Genomic DNA, 20555 nt, shown 5'->3' on the forward strand with positions numbered 1-20555 from the left:
GAAGAGGATTTTAATGACTGAAAAAAGAAAGCAAAAACAGCCAAATTGACCACAGAACTGAATCAGCATCTGGATTCTAAAGTGTCTCAATAATTAAAATTCGGATGCATTCCCAGACCACTTAATGCCAAATGTCTTCTATAGTGGTGCTATAACCACCAAACCTAATCGATTAATTGGTAGAAGAAAATTATATGATCAGATGAATCATCTTTCACATATTTCTCGACAACAGGACGGGTACTTAGTGGACAAAGCCTATGATCGCGATTGTCTCCTTCTAATTATCGAGTATAGAAATGAATTTGTCTTGGTACGGGCACCCATGTCATGGGGTTTCTGCTGGCCCAATCATAACCCTAAAAGATAGGATGATTCTTGAGAAGTATGAAGAAGTATTAGCAAATTAGTTTCATCCTGTGTTGCAAACTTTCTTTCCTGCAGGAGATGGAATATTTCATATGCTTATAATTTAAGTTATGCTGCGGCACTTGTCCAATCATGGGTTGATGAACAAGTGGATGATGTGAAATGTCTATCTTTACTTTCACAGTTCCCCAATCTCAATATAATCAAAACGTTGTGACCTGTTTTAAAGTGTTGAGTCCGGGATCGATATCTTCTAGTAGTATCTCACCCGAAATTTTTAGAATTAAACTGGATTTTATTATTTCGTTTAAAGAATAAAACCTTTCCTAATACATAGTACTAGATATTTCCTTTTTTTTTGTTATTAGTATCATTTGCTTTATTATTTAATTTAAGCTGTCAGAATTTAGAATTTACCGACTCTATCGCGTTATATATGGTGATTAAAGCCTAGTATTTACCAATAAATAACCAAACACCGACATCTTGTTTTAGACCAGTTGTTTTCCAATCGATGGAAATTAAAATTTAACGGAGAACTATAATTGTTATCACAAAATCACATACTAAGTCTTAATCACATAATAAGTCTTTAGAGTAATCTCCCTAAAACTTTCTCGCATACACTTTAATGAATGTGTCACGCCAAAAATTTCTTGTACAGCATTGACCTGCAGTAGTTAAGAAATATATTTTGGCGTGAATTTAGCATTTTAACTGAATCTGTCATGTCATTCTTGGCGAGTTATTTGGCGATTAATCCATGGCATGCATTAAAAAATCGCTACATATATCTTGTCGATATCAAAATCCACATATATCCTTTATATATATCTTGTCGAAAATTTGTGTTCTAGATACATTTTTCTCAACCGACTGAAACAAAATGGGCCCCGGTGGCCTGGTGGTAAGGTCTCGGCTTCGGAACCGGAGGGTTTAAGGTTCGAGACCCGATTTCACCGTAAAACCGTCGTGTAAGGGGGTTGCACATATTAAATCCGTCCTGGCCGAAAGTCCTTCCGCTGGTATGGTGTGGTGCGGTGTGGAGAGGGGTTGCCAGCTCAGGTGTCGTCCTCGTCATCTGACCGTGGTTCAAAATGACGAGGTCCGTCCCAAAATAGCCCTAGTGTTGCTTCAAACGGGACGTTTATAACTAAACTAAACTAAACTAAGACTGAAACAAGAACTTGAGACAAAGCTGCACTCGTAGTCACACAATCCCATACCAAGATTGATATATTTAAGTTATTGCATTTCTGAATTATTGAGAATGCATGCATGTGAAAGTACAGACCGATAAAAATTCAAATTCTAGACGGATTTGGTTCTAAATTTCATAGGTATCGACGTATTAGATGTTAAATCACTGTGAAAAATTTTGTCTATCTCAAATATTATCTATCTCATTGTTTGATGATAGTTATCGTGTTAAATTCTATATGGATAGCCGAGCCGACAGACTTCTTCTGAATGGATTTCACAGAAAATTTAATAGAAATTTACAAATGTGTTGGAAAGATCACTTACAAAATTTCACTAGAGTTTCTGAAAGCATTTTTGAGTATTCTTTTTACGAAACATTAATATTGAAAATGGGTTTTTTTCCAACTATGGATGGTCTTGAAGCGGATTGATATGGGCGAGGATAGAACCTGGGACCTTTTGGTTAGCAGTCCAGCAACTAAACCATTTTACCAAAACATCTGTTCGGGTAGAAGCGCTGTTACTGGCTTATATGCTATTCACCACAGTCTCAATTAAGAAGATTCGTGAAAATCTCGATCTCTTTACTTCATATATGATGATGTAAAAATAAAACATATACTGTCTAATACATTTATTACTTAATTTCTTCTTCGTCTTTTTTCTATATAGATCAGTTATTCTGATTTAAAAAAATAAACATTTTGAAAGAACAATTAGTTCGTTTTGCCGAACAGTTTTAGATTATTTCCTGTGGCAACGCAAAAGATGGAATAAATTGTAAATCATTTTCCTTTAATGCGGTTAAAGGATAAAAAATGTAACATATTACATTATATACTATCATTTATTTCAGAAGAAGTTAGTTTTTTTTTCTTCTGCCTTGTACCGCATTGTTCATCTGATTTTCTGAGCTGGCATTAAGTATAACAACTTTAAAAATCATGTGATCATGAGGGGAAAAAATTGAGTAGTTTCTTTTTTTTCAATTAATTTTTTTTAAACATATTTGTTTACAACTTTACCATCATAAAATGCTGGCTGAAATCTCAAATAACATCCTTTCGACATTCCCCAGGTTGGATGAGCTAAATTGTTGCAACTTCCATTTATTCTTCGGTACGGATATAAAGGATCACAGCGTATGGTTTGGTTGAGTTCACATTGGGTTTGGTCATCCACAAATAAGGTAATAGAACTCTCATTTCCATCGTTATGATTCCTGTTATGAAAAGGTCTATTACAGTAAAATGAAACAAATAAGATAACAGAACTCTAATTATCATCGATCGAATTCTTGTTAGAAATGTGTCTATTTCAAAAAAAAATTAGGTAACGGAAATCTAATGTTCATCAATATAGTTCTTATTCCGAAAAAAAAATCCTTAAGTAAAACAGTTAATGAGATAAATATTATTTACATTCGTATCATTAGTCTGGCGTGTGCTGTTTTCAAACTCCAAGGGATCACAGACAATTTAATATCAAGAATTTTCCACCAACAGATAAAAATTGATTCTTTTCTACTTGGGTTACTGATTCGTATACCTGGTGGTCACAAAATCTTTTCTTGATTATAAAAATTATTGTGAAAAGCTATTGTAATCAGGTGTACTGTTGTTTCGATGTAGTACTAAAATATTTATGAAATCTTTAATAAAGCCACTTAAGTCTTTAAATTTCTGTGTAAGCATCCTCGAAGAATGTCAAGGCTTTAATCCAATTCTTGCTAAGTAAAATTCAATATCTTACGAGATTGTCTCGCTAGACTCAGCTTCCGTGATCGTAAATTTAAATGTTTCAATTTCTTCACCTGTCGTTCGCCTTCCATGCTTTCATCTTCAGAATTCCTATTGTGAAAAGATTTATTGAAGTAAAATAATAACAGAACTCATAATCAGTAAAATTCCTGTTATAAAAATGTATACTTCTTTATAATGAAACAAATAAGGTAACGGAATTCTAATGTTCAACAGTGTAATTTCTGTTCTGGAAAATCTGCTTAAGTAAAACAGTTAGCGAGATAACGATTATTAACAATTATTAGGCATGGGCAATTTTCAAATCACTCAGGGAGGAGAGGCCATTTTCAGTAAAATCTTTTCTACCTATAGGCAAAGGTGAAATCTTTTCTGTCTAGGTTAGGGATTTGTGTAGAAATGGCCAGAAAGTCTTTTTCTAATTACAATATATATTGTGATAAAAACTTTGGTAATTTTGCATACTTTTGCTTCGATATAGGGTTGAAATATTTATAATAATAATAAAGCCACTTACGTCAGTAAATTTTGTGTGAGCACCCTTTGAGGCTCGAAGAATGTCAAGACAGTATTCTAGTTCTTGCCAAGCGAAGTCCAATATTTCGATTGTCACCTTAGACATACTCTCTGTGATTTTAATTTTAGTTTTGAGTAGCTTCCACTAGCATTGCCAAAACTCTGTCCTTTACATGACACCAAAATTTCCTTTGAATAGTAATGGCCTGTTTGAATTCATAGAACCAAAGAACGCACTGTGTCTTTTCCTTCGTTTATGCTATTTTGATAGCAAATCGAAAGTAAAATCCCTATTTCTTCGTTATTTCTGCTATCAGTTGGGATAAAAAAAATTTAAGAATATTGATTGCTATCTCAAGGTAAATATTTCACAAGTTTTTATTATTTTGTAATAAGAGAAAGATTTTACGGCCACAACTGTACACACAAGTTCTTCTATACATTCGTGTCACGAATTCACAATCCTTCAATCTCGAAACAGAATCTCTACCAGGAGACTACCTTATCTTCGGTGGAATAAATGCAAAGCAATATATAATAATAAATGCAAATTCGGTTTCAAAATGCAAAGATCTACAAAGATAAAAATCAAATCTTAACTTCTGAAAACTGATACTGCGAAAGGGTTTTAGTACAAAATTTATTCTTTGTGATGAATAATTTAGATGATAATTCCCTTCATTTGATGAATCTTTCACCTTCAGCTGGTAAAACGATATAGAGAAATGAATAATTCAGTCTTCCTCACTTTTGGTCTTGGATAAACTATTCCATTAACTTCTCCGAAAGATTTAAGCTCAATATTTTGTAGAAAATTTTTTAAATATTTTAAGATTTTCTACATATTTCTCTGTCATTCAAACACTATCTAAACAACTACAATTAATTTATTTAGATATTAACGAGGACAAAGTTTTATATATCTGTTATGAATGTATAATAGTGCATTCCCTGCCACTCTAGTTTCATCGTTGGATTGAGAAGTTTATAGCGAATGAAGGTCATCTTCATGATCCCTGACATTGGCGATCACTTGGCGACATTTTGACAAAAAAAAAAAAAGGTTCTGAAAAAATTCAAGGAATATGATGTCAAATCCAGTAGGGAGACATTAAAAGACGAGGCACGCACACAAAAAAAAGAATTAATTGTTTATTTGTTGTTGCTTAGTGATGATTGTTGATCACTTTGTGGCCTGTGACATCAATTTCTGTTATGGTACTGTGATTTGCTGCCTAGTTGTATGTTGTTCTAAATGTCGTTTTCGTTATATATACTTTAAATTTGTTATCATTACCGGGCTTCAAGATTTCTCTGTGAATAAATCATCGATATGAGTGATGGACTTTTTTCATAAACCGAAGGATTTAATATACTATTGCAGAAATATATATACCTATGTTTCCCAGGAACAGCAATAGGAAACGTTATGGAGAAATTCTCAGGAATTTGTATCAAGAGAGAAATTGATTTTAAGTTTTCTTCCAAAAAGTAATCTTCCTAAATTATATTTAAAATTAAGCATTTCAACATACATTAATAGGATCTACAAAATAACTGTTGCTTGTAGTAAATATATTAAATATTTTATATTCTTGATATATAATTAGTAGCTTTCCAGACTTGGCATAAAAATAAGACGCAGTTATAAATGTAAATTTTCATCCTAGATCTTACCAAATGAAGTAATACTTTCTATTTCAACCCTATAATACGTATGCTATTATTTCTAGTGGCCTATCAATATGGGGGAATAAGACTAGCTTTCAAATTATTAGCATAATTACAGCTTGTACAGTCATAAGAGCAAACTGTAATTGTGTCAATAGTCTGTTTTCAAGTCAATAGTCTGTTTTCAACCTGGATAGAAATAAAGTGTAGGCTGTTCCATAAATTTGTGCAAACTTCAAAAATTAAAAATAAAAGAAGTGATGTTCAGAAGATATTTGTTTGTAGGAAAAGGATCAGAAAAACATTGGATTTCTTTTCCATGTATAAAAAATATTACATATGTAACCGAAATAAGTCACTTGAACGTTGTACTGAGACGATTTGTGCATATAGGCTAGCACATGCCTGGAAATGGATTCTTCATTCGATACCGGCAGCATGCTATTATTACGAGATCGAGCCGTGTAATTAAAGCTTTTTTCCCCGAATGATGAATTCTTAACTACTGGCTTTGCAGAAGATTTTCCCGACGAAAAAATTGAACGCGTAAAACAGTCGTATAAGCAAAATATACATATCTGAGCAATGAAAAATTCTCAAAAGTATTTGACCAAATAAATTCATTGTCTTCTGTTTAGTGTGGTTTCACCGCGTCTTCCATTCCCATTCTTCAAGAGCGTTGACCTGTATCCAGCTGGAAAATCTGTATAGTATCTGCAGAAGGGTATGTCACACTTGTGCATGATCACGTTGTGCCGGCACTGCAGAAACGATTTGCGTTGTCTGTTGTCAAGAATTTACAAAACAATATGCTGCTTCACTTTGCACGTGATGTTAAGACGTTCCTATTGGACACTATCCCAAAAGACTGAGTGATAAATCGAAGTTGTCAGTTTATGTAGCCTTCACGATTACAATTCTTGGCCTCAGCAGATTTTTAGCTGTGGGGATATTTAACCATTAACTGGGGACGTGCGATCTGTGAGACCGCTAGCGATGGATTTTCTGTCACCCCCTATTCTATTTTTAGCTCAATTGAATGGATTGAACCTGTAGCTTCCTGCTTTGTGACCTTCAATACACGTGCACTTTTTCAACCGATTTCAGCAGATGCTTTTTAAAATAATTCAGTTATCTCTTCGAGCCCGGTCTCTAAGACCGCATCTCCCTGTTAGTGTCCCAGTGATAAACAAGGCTTAGCAGAGGGCGCTAATACTTGGGCCCGGAAATATCATCCAGTTTACTGATCCTATTATGAAGCAGTGCTCCAGACACTTTTAAATGAAGCAGAAAGTGATTTTAGTGATAAGGATAATTGTACAGAAGAGTTTTTCGATGAAAGTTCGCATTGAACTGATTTTGATATGTATGTTCAAACATAATTAATTTTTATAGTCATAATGTATTTTGAAAAATTTATAAAATATATTAATATGCCAAGAGATATATATACAGAATTTATAGGTTGATTTTTATACTAGTTCTTTACCTGTATGTTTAGAATGCCCTAGAAAACCGTGCTATGAAAGTCACACAAGCCGATAAAAAAAGGGTCAATTTTACCCACTGTCAGTTTTTTTATTTTTCATACAAATGTTGAATTTTATATTATATTGTCTGCTATATACCTTCATATACTGTAAAAATAAATATGATTTAAAAAGTAAAAAGTAATATGCCTTTTCAAGATTATTATTTATTGTAACATGTCATTTGAGAAGAAAATGTATGTTACAATGCATTTATTTTTTTCAATGACAATATATTTTGAAAATTTTCTAAAACTTATTTATATATCAAGAAAAATATCTGCGCAATATATTGGCAGTTTTTCATACTAATACATTCATTAGAAAATTTAATTTGAGTGTAAATTAAGTGCGGTCTCGTAGACCGCACCTCCCCAATTAAGTTCTAAAATTTCACCTCACCAGTTGAGGGTTAATGCCATCTATGTACCTGATCTACAACCACTTTGATGCTACGGAAAAATGTAATTTGAAGGATCGTCGGTGGCATCGATTTGCGACATGCTATATGCTACACTCAGCTGTAATAAGTGCAATGATTCGGACCCTTCACTTGTTTAATACCTTATGGTAGTGGTGGTTTCAACCATTTTTTATTACTTTAAATAAAATATAGCTCCGTGCTATTGTGATCTGCTTCATAGTTTTGTTAATATGTGCTTGATTTACATAAAATATTTCCGTACGATATGTGAGGTCCATCTTTCATTATTACTGAATCCATTTTTATACATGGAAAGAAAATATGATATCCATCTAATAACAATCTCATAAACTAAAAAATGTCTAAGCGTTACTTTTTTTATTATAAATTACTCAAGATTATATAGAATTATGTCACAACTTGTATATGGTTGTTAGAGATAACGCATACCGAAAGTCTAAAAGTTTCTTTTATGTCAAGAGTACAAACTGGGGGATTAAAAATTTGCTGCCAAATGCTATTGTATCTTTGTATTTTGATGTACTAACGTATTTTTCTATACTTACAATGCATTGCTCCAAGCTATACAATCCTTATCCTCCATGTCCTCGCAAAATGTTTCATTTGCTGCATATAAACAAAGGGAAAATTAAAAATAATATATATAAAAAATTGAACTCTGCTAATGCAAATTCAAAGTATCATGAGAGTACATTATTTTTTAAATCACATGGCATCAGTCTGACAGAAAAACACCATGTTCTAATATCACTCATATTTCGTAATCATCAACATTTAGAAAAACGATGGTTTTTCACTATCTCAAAATCAATAGAGTTTTCTAAAAAAATTTTTTCTCGAAGTCAAATTTTTTCCCCCTGAAAAACCAGTTTAAACCGGTTTTAAACAATCACGTGACTATCAGATTAAGTATGCTTCAATAGTTAGGGAATGGTGGAGTTTTTTTCGTTTTAAAATCGTTCGAGCTCCAAAACTTTATCTCGAGGCCTTTTATTTTTTTTGTGAAAACTCGTTTAAACTGGTTTGGAATAATCACATGACTATTGCATTGCGCAGTCGTCAACTTCTAGTAACGAGATGGTTTTTTTTCTCCTCCATCTCAAAATCGTTTAACCTCCAAAACTTTTTTTGTCAGCTAGAAAAATTGAAAATTAATAAAATTATATATGTATAACTGTCGATATTTCATTTTTGCTGTTTCGAGTTCATTTCCATTTTCTTCTCTTTTCTTCCGCCGGCTATAACTTTTCATGAACTTGCCCTTTACTGACCATATTGGAGAATTGGGTTCATGGTGGACATTCCCACCAAACTACAACTTTTTATTGGCGATAAGTCGCCAAATGTGACAACCATTTTTATCATTTTCTAAAAATTGCCAATTTTCTACCCTTCCATTTTGTGGCTTCAAAAATCTCAAACCAAAACATCATCATGTTCTCACATCATAATAAGCCTAATAATGAATGATTCAAAGCTGGTTGATCCAAAATATCTTTACAATTTTTACTAATTAACAAACAAGGATATTCACATTGTGAGTTTTTTTTAATTCCAGTAAGAAAGTATTGAAAGTCCTTCTTTTAATAGATTTTTATGAGAGAAAAAGTTAATTTTCACAAATTTTCCGAATTTCTGAATTAGAAAATAGTAGTTCACTTTTTGGATTAAAAGTTCTGTTTAGCAAGAAATAGCATAAACTATTAACGCAGAACAGGTCATTGAACTTGAATGCCGACAGCCATTCTGCCAGTCTAATCTTCTGTTGGGAGCGATCAGTATTTAGAGAAGGGTGCAATTCAGATTTTGTGTTCGGGGGGGGGGGAAGGTTGTTCACTGTCTTCACAGAAAATCCACCTATATTTAAAACCAGAAAATATTTCACATTTCAGATTTGCTTTTTGCTCCAGACGGTTTTTTATTTTTAAAGCTCATGCTCTGCTTAAATTTTTATTTTTTCTGCAAATTTCTAAGTTTATATAGCCTTAATATTTTTTGATTTAAATTTTTTTCATTATTATTATTGTATTCTGCATTTGAAAATTGTGAAAAAAAAATGCTGAAAAGATATCGAAGATGTGCTTTTTGCAATTAAAAAATGAGCTTAAAACACAAACAGTTTGCAAAACATGCAATGGGCCATTGTGTGTTAGACAAAAAGACACTCCTAAATGTTTCGGAAGATTTCCTACCAAAAAATGAGTTATTCTTAATTTTTTGCTTTATATTTGATATTTATCAATTTAAATTTAATCATGAATATATATTTTTAACATTTTATTTAAATAGTTCTTATTTTTAATTGATATTTTGTATTAAATTACAATGGTTTCTATTTTTCGTTTTTTATATATCTAAAATATAATTTAGAAATTTCGTAATAAATATGTCATAAATTGCATTTTTAATATTTCAAATGTTTCAAATTACCTAAAACATAAATAAAAATGTTTATTTACCTAAAGTATTCATAATTACTGCTATTATCGTAAGAAATTTGGGCAATTATTTCGAGATTTTCTTACACAAAAATTGCTCTAGACGGGTGGTCTCCTGAAGGAGGGACATTAAAAAAAATTTTGATTGCAAAATCTATATCTACACAACCTATTAATCACATTGATGGAGTTTTTTCATTATATTTCAAAAACATTAATGACCCTCCTCTGAAAGGGTTAAAGGTCGGATTTTGTAATCGAATTTTCATTCATTTTCTGAAATACTAGAGCACTGAAACTATGTACACTTGTCTATTATCCACGATAAAAACCCATTTCATGTTTTTAGATTTAAATATAATTTATTTGGTAAATTTAATTAATTTTTCATAAGAGTGGCTCCATCTGGTGGTGAATTTAAGAAAAATTGACTTCGAGATTTGATATCATTTGTGATACTATAACTCTAAATGAAAAGCAAAAGCTAAAACTGGAAAAGTTTGAAATAAAAAACATCTGCCATTTAGTACAATTGTAAAAGAACTCTTTATACCAGTGTTTCTCAACCTTTCAGTATTCGCGGCCCAGTTTTCAATCATAATTTTCATCGCGCCCCTCACACCCGCTTACAATAAAATGTATACAACAATAAAGGATATTGAGGATTTTGGATTCTGTTTTTAAATTATTTTTAACGCACTGCCAAAACAAGAGTAAAAGTGAGCCAACGTTTGCGAGAAACCACATTTGCATTTTGCCATGCGGGCGGTTAACAGATGAAACGAATGAAAGCGGGGAAAATTTAAATATTATATTTGAAATGAAAGCCAAACGGGGGAATAACGTTAAAAGAATATGAAAGTAGAAAAATTCGTTAATGAAAGTTAACTTAGACGAGGTGAGCTAAATTTAGAAACTGGGAATACATTTTTTTTCGAATAATAAATAATAAAAGAAATAAAACAAAAACATGACTAAACAAAAGAGAAAAAAATAAGTAATGTCTGTGTAAGGGAATACACCGACCGACACCGCCTCGAGCATGCGCAGTGCAAATATTTTCTCATATGAATAAAGAAAATGTTCGATAACGCAAGTTTCAATTCCAGCCAGTCTCATTCGAGTCGATCCTTCTATCGCTATCGAATCTATAGTGAATGTGTATGTTATATATGTTTTCGTGTTAATTGCAATTCACAATATTAAATATTCACGGCAGCAGATTCATGCAGACTCATGGATAAATTTTTAAGCGGAAGTGAGTGAACATTAGACGATAGTCAAGCATCAACAAGTACACTTAATACTTAAATTTTGGGTTTACAAGTACTGAAGTAAATGAAGAAGAAAGGCCCCTGTGTATCATTTGCTCAAAAATGTTGGCCGCAGACAACATGAAACCTAATAAACTTAAACGACATTTTGAAACGCTTCATAGTGACTACGTCAACAAACCCAGAGAATTCTTCGAATTAAAATTAAAATCATATAAAAAGCAAAAATCATTTTTTAAAGAAACTTTGTGAATAAAAAAGCTTTAATTGCATCTTACAAAGTTTCATATAAAATTGCCAGATGTAAAAAAACCTCACACCATTGTTCAAGAGCTTATTTTGCTAGCAGCAATTGAGATTGTAGAAACAATGTTTGGAGATCATTTTTCGAAACAATTGCAGTCCATACCTCTTTCAAATGATACTGTTGCTCGTCGAATTGGCGATATAGCTGGAGATGCACAGTGTCAGCTTTTCTCGAAGTTGCGTGACAAATTGTTTTCATTACAGCTTGATGAAGCATTAGATAGTAATAAAGATGCTCATTTAATTGCCTATGTTAGATTTTGTGATAATATGTCAGTAGTAGAACTACATTTCTGCAAACCAATAGTAAAATAATGATTTAAATAATGATAATAAATAATTTCTGCAAGCTAATAGTAAACAAAACTACATTTCTGCAACTCAAAACAACTGCGCTTGCATTATTTGTTATTTTAAATGATTTCATGAACGAGGCAAACATAGAATGGAAAAATTGCGTCGGAATATGTACCGATGGTGCTCGTTCAATGTCCGGAAGATTCCAAGCTATACAAGAACTTGTAAAGCAAAAATCGCCTCTGTGCGACAAATTGCATGATACACTGAGAAGCTTTGGCTTCGAAAGAAATGAGTCCTGGTCTGAATATTGTGTTAACTACGGTTGTAACCGTAGCAAATTATATAAAAATGAGACCACTGAAATCGAGAATCTTTTCCGCACTTTGTAAAGACATGGGTTCAGTAAATTCAGCGTTATTATTTTATAGCGAGGCAAGATGGTTATCATGTGGGAAATTTTTACACCGTGTTTATGAATTAAGAGAAGAAATTGGCATTTTCCTGGAAGAAGAAAACAGACCGGAGGCCGAGAATTTTCGCGATGTTTTATTTGTGATGAAATTGACCTATTTGGGCGACATATTCGAGAAATTAAATAACTTGAATCTTGAACTCCAAGGATCAAAAAAATATATGATGGATACGAGTGATAAAGTTAATGCTTTTTGTAGAAAATTGAAATTGTGGAGCAGAAATTTAAAGCAAATAAATAAAAAAAAATAACAATGTTTGCAAATGTGAATGATTGCACTGAAACTTACAAGGCTGAAGAAGAACATGTAAAAGTGGTTTTTGTAACCATTGAAAATCATTTAGCCTTGCTGACAAAGAATTTTAAAAAGCATTTTCTTGCTGACGACAAACTGATAGAAAGTTACGAGTGGGTTAGGGATCCATTTCATAAAACTCCCGAAAGACTCTCAATTGATGAGGAAGAAAAATTCCTAGACTTCACGACAAGTGGCCGAACTAAAAGGCAATTTAGTAATAAATCACTATTTGAATTTTGGACAGGAGTAGAGGATAATATTTCTCCACTAAACGCAAGGGCATCTCGCATTCTATTACCATTTTCAACATCCTACCTTTGTGAAACTGGATTTTCTGCTGTGGTTTCTTTGAAGACAAAATATAGATCTCAGCTAAATATATAAACAGAACTGAGAGTGGCTATTTCTAATATTAAGCCTTCCTTCGAAAAACTTTGCTCTGCAAGACAGGCCCAAGGAAGTCACTAATAATTATTAAATTTGTTTTTAATTTAGTATGTTTTAATTTAGTAAGTTTTGATTTAGTAAGTTGTTTTACTTTAATAAGTTATTAAATATGTCAAAATGTATTTTGCTTTCTATGTGTATGTGTGCTTTCTTTTCAATTAGTTAATCAATTTTCTTAAATAATATTTTCTCTTGGATATTCTTGCGCCCCACAGGTTGAGAATCGCTGCTTTATACTAAAATTCAAAATAATAAAATTATTAAATTCTTTAAAAAATGAAATTACTAAGAATTTATTCCGAATGGGCTTTCGAAAGCTTGGCAGAAACTCAAACGATCCGTAGATTAAATATAGACAGATGTAACTGATGAACAATTCAAACTTAAGCTTTCTAGCAACTTGTATTTACCTAGCAGCTTGTAATAAGAGAAAGGTTTGCCAATCGGATCATTTTTTGATGCATCGGCTGTGGTTTCGGTCAGCAGTAGCAGAAAGGTGAAACCAATGGGGAACAGGAAATTGAAAATCCTATAAGATAAAAAAAAAAGAAGTTTGTGAATGTAAAGCATTTTTAGTCAGTTAAATTTTTGTATGAAAGAATATTTTTTTAAAAAATATAAAAGATATAAGATATTCCTTATATATATATAAGATATCTTATATATATAAAGATATTCTTTATTAAAAAATGTTTAGCAATATTTTTCTTTCCTTTTGAAGCACTAAATAAATAATTCCTTTTGTCCAAAATTATAGTTTACATTTTTAATTTCTCGCATACATAGTATAGAGAAAGTATAGAAATAATCAAGAAATTCGAAACTCGAGATTTTGACGAATCTCCATGTCCGTAGTAGTGCACATACATTATACAATATTGTATGATATTAAACAATAATATTCTCAATATTGAAAAATATTGTATTATATTAAATTATATAATATTGTTACGAAATTCCCGGGGTTCGTTAGAATTGTGGGGGGTTATATGGTGTGAAGAACGCTCAATCACCAGGCAGCAGTAGAAAATAAAACAACGACTTTTATTTACACGAAGACACACAGGACAGCACAAAGACGACAACTATATACAGCACAGAAGACGATTATCTTCAGCCGAGACGTGAAGCATACAACAGTATACACAGCAGCTCTACTCCGTCGCTGCTCCGCTAGTCCCTGGAAGACGAGTTCTTCACCGTCGCTGCTCCGCTAGTCCCTGGAAGACGAGTTCTTCACCGTCGCTTCCGACTACTCTTCGACTCCACTGGTCCACGACTCAATTCACCCTCGGTTCACAACTACGACGACTCCACTGCTCCACGACCACTCTTCTCTGTCGCTTCCGACTACTCAATTCACCACTGGTTCACCACTCGACTCACCGTCGGTTCACGACTACTCTTCGACTCCACTGGTTCGCAACCCGATTCACCGCTGCCCGGCAGCTACGGGTGCTTCCTTTTATAGGTCTCAGGAGGCGGGGCTAGAAGCCTCTCAACCAATCAGGAACGTTCGAGGCGTATCTCCGTTCCTACTGGACGGATCGGGAAAATTCTCGATGTTTCGGGTATAATCTATTTTGGCGCCAAAGTCGCCAAATGGTCGCCAAGTTTGTCACCAGCTCTGGGACCTGCTATGGAACCAACTATGCTGGAAAGCCGCATCGCAGATTCGTAACAATATAATATTGAACAATAATACATAATATTGTACAATAGAATGTGCTATTTCGGGTTTCAGAACACCCCGAGTTCGAAAAACACATTTTTTTAAAAAATATGCCTGTTTGTTTGTGATAAAGATTTCTATCAGATTTTTTGCAAAATCCGTTCAGAGGAATTCTGTTTGCCCGGCTGTTCGAACATAATTTAACATGATAACTGCAAAGAGAAGAGAGTTAGATAGATAAAATTTGGTACACTGATTCAACATTCATTGTGTAGATACCTGTCAAATTTCGAGCCAAATCCAACAAGTGGCTGGTTGTCTGTCGGTCGGTACTTTTAAGAACATTTAAACGCAATAACTCAAAAACAAAATTATTTAACTATATCAAATCTGGCATGGGATCTTGTAATTACAAGAGAAGTTTTGGGATAAATTTTTGTTTCAATCAGCTGGGAAAAACGCATCTCAAACGCAAATTCGATTTTCGAATACCATTAATCGCACTCGAGGGATTCATCGCCAAGTAACCCGCCAATAATGACACGATAGATTCAGGAAAATACTATTGTCACATCAAAGATTGAAAGAAGTAATTAAAAGATTAAAAGAAGTAATTTAAGACTCATGTAGATTTGATTGTATCCGACATTAATTATTTAATAAATATTTAATAATAGAAACGTATTTCGTTTCGAATAAAACAGAAATTCGCAAAAAGAAATCATTATCTATAATTTAAAACTATAGGTTTTATGTGTATAAATGTATTTGTTCATCAATTAAGTGGCAATGTTCAGATTTTGCTTTCAAAACGTCATTATTGATTGAAAACAAATGAAATCTTTTGTGTAGTGTTCCGTCTAATGACTAGTTGAGACTTTTTGCAATGCATAAAATATTGAAGTCGAGTGAATCTATACATTCGCTCTATAAATATAGTTGCCAAATGAATTTGCTTTCTAAAGTGTCGACGAATGCTCTAAGTAAACACTATACAATTCTACTACGACTAAATTGATGGGTTGAGGTGTTACGCTTTGATTTAAAGTTAATTTTCTTATTGGTCAAGACTCATTTTGTGAAGACTCTTAACAGAAAGTAGAAATTATATTGAGTATGCGTTTAAAGTCAGAATTATTAACACATTTTTTTCGTACTTTAATGTTATTATTAGTATTATGGTTAAAAAAAACTGATATTGTACGATTTAAATGATATATAAACCAACGGACTTGTTAATTTTTTTCAACTCTATTGCTTTTTAAACAAAATAATGTGTAATAATATACTAACATACTGTCTGTAATAAAAATCATTCAAAATTCTATATAACACAGACAGTTGGATTTACAGTTTTCCGTAACCTGATGAAAGACAGCAAGTTTATTCTTTTTGGATAGTAGATATTAACATTTTTTTTTTTTTTAATTTTAAAAAATAATCAGCAGCTCTATCGTTTTCTTCACTAAATTCAAAGCATATTATGGAACAAAAAATGTTTTTATAAAAAAAATGCAAGGTTTTCAGGGACTCGATTTTTTTTGTTCAGGTTTTTTTCTCTAATTTAAATAAATTTTAAGAATAGATTTGTTAAATATATATTACAATAAGTTTTCCATTGTTTTAGATTCTAAATTTATACACATGTAGGTTGCAACAATATTAAATATATTTTTAAATTCATGTTGTTTCAAAAAATATTAATTTCAACCCAAAATCATATAAATTCCTTGTTAAATCCTGCATTTTTTACTTTAGATGTTTGATTACAGATTCAGGAGAGAAACTTAATAGCAATTTAGAAAATTTTAATGTTTCTGATTTATTACTGATGATTGCTTTTTTTTGTATAAAAATGTTCAATTTATATAATATGTTATGAATATTATTATAATAAAAGAAAACAGAATATAAAAATGTTGTGACCATAAAAAATACTTTAAAAATATAATTAATTATGTATTGAACAATTTTATTTATAATTGTGAATTAGATGAAAAGATTATACATGTATACTTCATTCACTTGATAAGAAAACTACCGTAATATGAAATTCTCTTTTGCCTTTACTGAAATTCACATCACATATATTTCGTCATGAAAGCGATAAAATTCATTTTCAACTGCTTGAATGAGCATTTGGCGCGGTCTTTAAACATTTAACTATATCATCTTTCAACAGACAGACCAAAATAAGCAAATTTTAAATTCTTATTCTATGAAATTTCCTTTTTTCATATTATGATTACCACATTCAAAATTAATAACATATAATTTACTGCTTGATCCTTTACTTTTGCATAAACCTTTATAATGTGTTATTAAGAATTTTATTTATACTTTTGTAACAGAATCTGAGAAACTTTTTTACGGTATTTGAATTTACCGATATACTGATACCGCTGGTATAGAATTGTAATTCTTATATGGAAAATATAAGTAAGTGTTGTTTTTTTTTTTTTTACAATTCTAATTTCTTATTGTGATTAAAATAAACCCAGAAACAATAAAATTTCTTATTTAGAAAAATGTAAGGAACTTGAATACATACATTGTTTTTTGAAAAATTCAAAATCCACCGTGAAAAGGGAATGGGATGTGGTGTCGGTTAAATCAGGAGAATCTCAGTAATGAAGAATTTCAATACTGCAGAAAGCCGCAAAGCCTTTTCAAAGCCTCTTATCGAAATACTTCAATTGCACCTAAGACACATAGTTTAATAACAGATGTTATGTCGATACAACTATTTAAATATTGATTGCGCAGAAACAGAAAAGTACGTGACGTTTATACAAGGATTGCTCCATTTTATTGTATTAAAAGCCTATTTAATCTTAAATTAAAATAAAGATGGACATGCGTGTGTCTTGGCGCTCTATAAGCGAGACTAGTTGATTTAGATTAACTTGGCACATACATGCTTTAGAAATAGAAAATTTTTAATTCATAGCGATTTTTTAAAAAAAATAAATTAAATCGAATTTTGAATCATTAAAAATTTATGCGAAATTTTGAATTTTTCCTTGATAATTTTTTTAAAAATATTACATCACAAAAAGGATTTGTTCATCATTTTAGAAAATAAGATAGTGTCCTTTTAAAGATAGGAATGTAATGATCGTGAAAGGTTTGATGAATTTTGGCAAATTTTTAAATTACTTTTTACCTAATTACCTGTCTATTTTTTATCTAATTTCTAAATACTTTTTTACAGAATTACCTAATTTTATCTTAAAATCTAAACATTTATCTTTTCAATGATTGCAATTTTTTTTTCACCTATAAATCAGGTTTCTAGTTTTAATGACTTTATAGAAAACATTTAACCATATTTTGTAGTAATTTATTTCATACAGAATAAAAATACAATTTAACCTGCACAAGCTCGTTACACGTGCATAGAAAAATTAATTTTTCTCAAAGTGTTGTCATCACGTTGATGATAGCCCAGATAAAAAAAAATTAGATTAACTCTTACTGCAATCTAAATCTAGGAAAGTGTAATTTTCAGCCCGTGTCAATGTGCAATAAAATAAAGAAATTTTCTAAAACAATAAAAACAAAAACAATTATGTGACCATTAACACATCTATATTGTTAATACTTTAATCCAGTTGCATTTAAGACAAACATATTTTGTAATACATACAAGAAAGTCATTCTTATCAGGGTGCAACAATTAATTTTTAAAAACTTTAGTAATAGTCATAAATATATAATAAAAAATGATCTAAATGAAGAAAATAACTTTTTTTTGTAGTTTGTATCAATAAATGCTCTGATATATTACGAATTTCCAATTTTTACAAACTATCTATTTTGAGAGTCATGTTCAATAAAATATTTTTGAAATACTAATATTTTGAATAAAAAAAGTTCCACTCATTAGCAGCTAAGATTGCTCGAGTTATGAAAATATCTCTAATCTAAAAATATGCTCGATTTTAGACTTCTTCACTGGCTATCTAGAAGAAATTACATCCATCAGCATTCGGAGTTTCCTCAAAGCAGATGGGCATAGGATAATGATGTTAAAAGCTTTATAACTCGGTCACATTTGATTGCAGAATTTTAAAACGTTAGATTGTCAAGAACCTTTTACTGAATATGATTCATAGGATAGAAGAACTGTATAAAATTTCGAACAGACGTATATTTATTTAATGAAATAAAATAAAATCTCACATACCACACTTAAATCCTTTTGAGAATAGACTGAAAATTGTTTATAATGATGTTTCCAAAAATTTTCTATTGAATACTTCTTAAACTATATTATTAGATATTCATAAATTATAAAAAAAAAATATTCTGTAGTAAACATAAGACTTCATTGCTGAAGGATCAATTTTCTCTAGTGACATTTTCAAAACAATATGCTTCATTTCAGCAAAAAAGTTTTTCTTTTTAATGATCTTTTATCATTTCCACTTCAAATTAAAATTAAAATTTTAATGTGATTGACAGAAAATTAGAGATATAGATAGTACAATGAACAGAGCGGCGTAAGGTTTCTGTAATAGTAGAACGAGTTCGATGTTTCTCAAATTTTGAAGATTAAAAATATTTTTCTGAGGAAGCTATTAAGGTCAACATTACATAAATTATTTAATTCCAAATTTTATCGAGCATTAACTCTGGGGAAGCAGATGGTCGCCAAAAGCGATTAGTCATTTAAATTTTATGAGAGAATATTCTCATAAAATTCTTGCGACAAGAATTTATGAAATATTTTGAACTAATTTTGATAGATTTTTAGATGCTGAATTCAGAAAAAATATTTTTAAAAATTCTATCCCTTGCCATTTTTTATAAATTGAAAATTTTGATATTCATATTCCTCAATCCTTTTGGGTGATAATCTACTAAGAAAGGTTGTGAACATTTGATGTCAAAGGTGGTTGTTGCTGTTGTGTGACAAGTGCAATAAAAAATAAGGGGGGAAAGAGAGGGGGACAATTAGATTGGGCCAAAAGCATGCAGAACAGCCTTGACCACATCTTCAACTTTATTAGAATAAAGAATATCCCTGGTGCAGTCAATGTCTATTTTGAAGAGGGCTGAAATAATAGAATGGCAGCTGAAAACATGCTCCGGATCCAGCTGCACGCCTGGACAGTGTCTGCATTCTACATAGAGTCTGGAGCCATCAGACATGATCCACATGCCCCTCAGGTGTCCTGTTCTGAGTCTTGCAAGCGTGGTTGTCATGTCTCTTCTATAATTTAGAATTGTCAGGGAGAGTTTCTTGCGGTTGGTACAGAGCCTCTGTCTTGCCATGGCATTAGCATCCAGAGCAGTGGTATATAGAGGGGTGGGATCCACTGTTCTGGCCTCCTTGGCAAGAGTGTCGGCCTGTTCATTTCCCTCAATGCCCACGTGGGCTGGGATCCATTGAAAGGTGCACGACTTCTTCATTGCCACGATAGAGAACATAAGAGCATTCATATTGGAGGAAAATCCCTGTCTTTAAACTCTGAATAGTTTCTAAAGCGGATTTGCAATCTGAGAAGATCACGATCCCCTCTGACGGATTCTGCGTTGCCTTCGCAAGGTACATGGTCAAAGCATCTTTGATAGGGATGTGAAGTTAGAGGCAATCTTGTCCGCTTGGACTTCATGTTTGGAAGTTGTTTTATCTGGAAAAACAAAAAAGATCCCTGATCCTCCTCTGTCACATGCTGTGTCAGAAGAACCGTCTGTGTAGGCGGTGACAAGATAAGGCTTCACAAGCTTGAGGATTGCCTCTATACCCTTTATTTTAATAATTTCTTTCGGTTCTGTTTTTGTACGTGGCTCTGGGAAAGCCAAGTTAATCTTAACAGATGAGGGTGGTTTGACTGAAAAGCATGGCT

General features: G+C 31.9%; 2 protein-coding genes across 6 annotated transcripts in view; both read right to left on the reverse strand.

Annotated features, from left to right (window-relative positions):
- The window catches only part of LOC129976116 (peroxidase-like), a 53505-nt gene that overhangs the window by 26416 nt on the left and 6534 nt on the right, over nt 1–20555 (reverse strand). For 3 of the 5 annotated variants that reach the window (XM_056089506.1, XM_056089508.1, XM_056089505.1), the window contains exons 2-5: nt 17252–17402; nt 13439–13557; nt 8039–8099; nt 2598–2794 (exon numbers count right to left, since the gene is read on the reverse strand). In XM_056089506.1, coding sequence (XP_055945481.1) covers nt 2598–2794; nt 8039–8099; nt 13439–13557; nt 17252–17253 — 379 coding nt within the window. In that variant the 5' untranslated portion in view covers nt 17254–17402. The remainder of the gene's footprint in view (nt 1–2597; nt 2795–8038; nt 8100–13438; nt 13558–17251; nt 17403–20555) is intronic. The other 2 variants (XM_056089509.1, XM_056089510.1) reach the window with 1 other exon arrangement.
- On the reverse strand, nt 19660–20148 carry LOC129975513 (uncharacterized). Its single transcript, XM_056088575.1, has one exon. It carries the CDS (start codon nt 20146–20148, stop codon nt 19660–19662), a length of 489 nt encoding a protein of 162 aa, XP_055944550.1.

Source organism: Argiope bruennichi, chromosome 7 (genome assembly GCF_947563725.1).
Source record: "Argiope bruennichi chromosome 7, qqArgBrue1.1, whole genome shotgun sequence".
NCBI classification, from domain to species: Eukaryota; Metazoa; Arthropoda; class Arachnida; order Araneae; family Araneidae; genus Argiope; species Argiope bruennichi.

What these genes read in the sequence shown, in the direction of transcription:
- LOC129975513 (XM_056088575.1), bottom strand. Translation starts at nt 20,148, where the DNA reads ATGAATGCTCTTATGTTCTCTATCGTGGCAATGAAGAAGTCGTGCACC.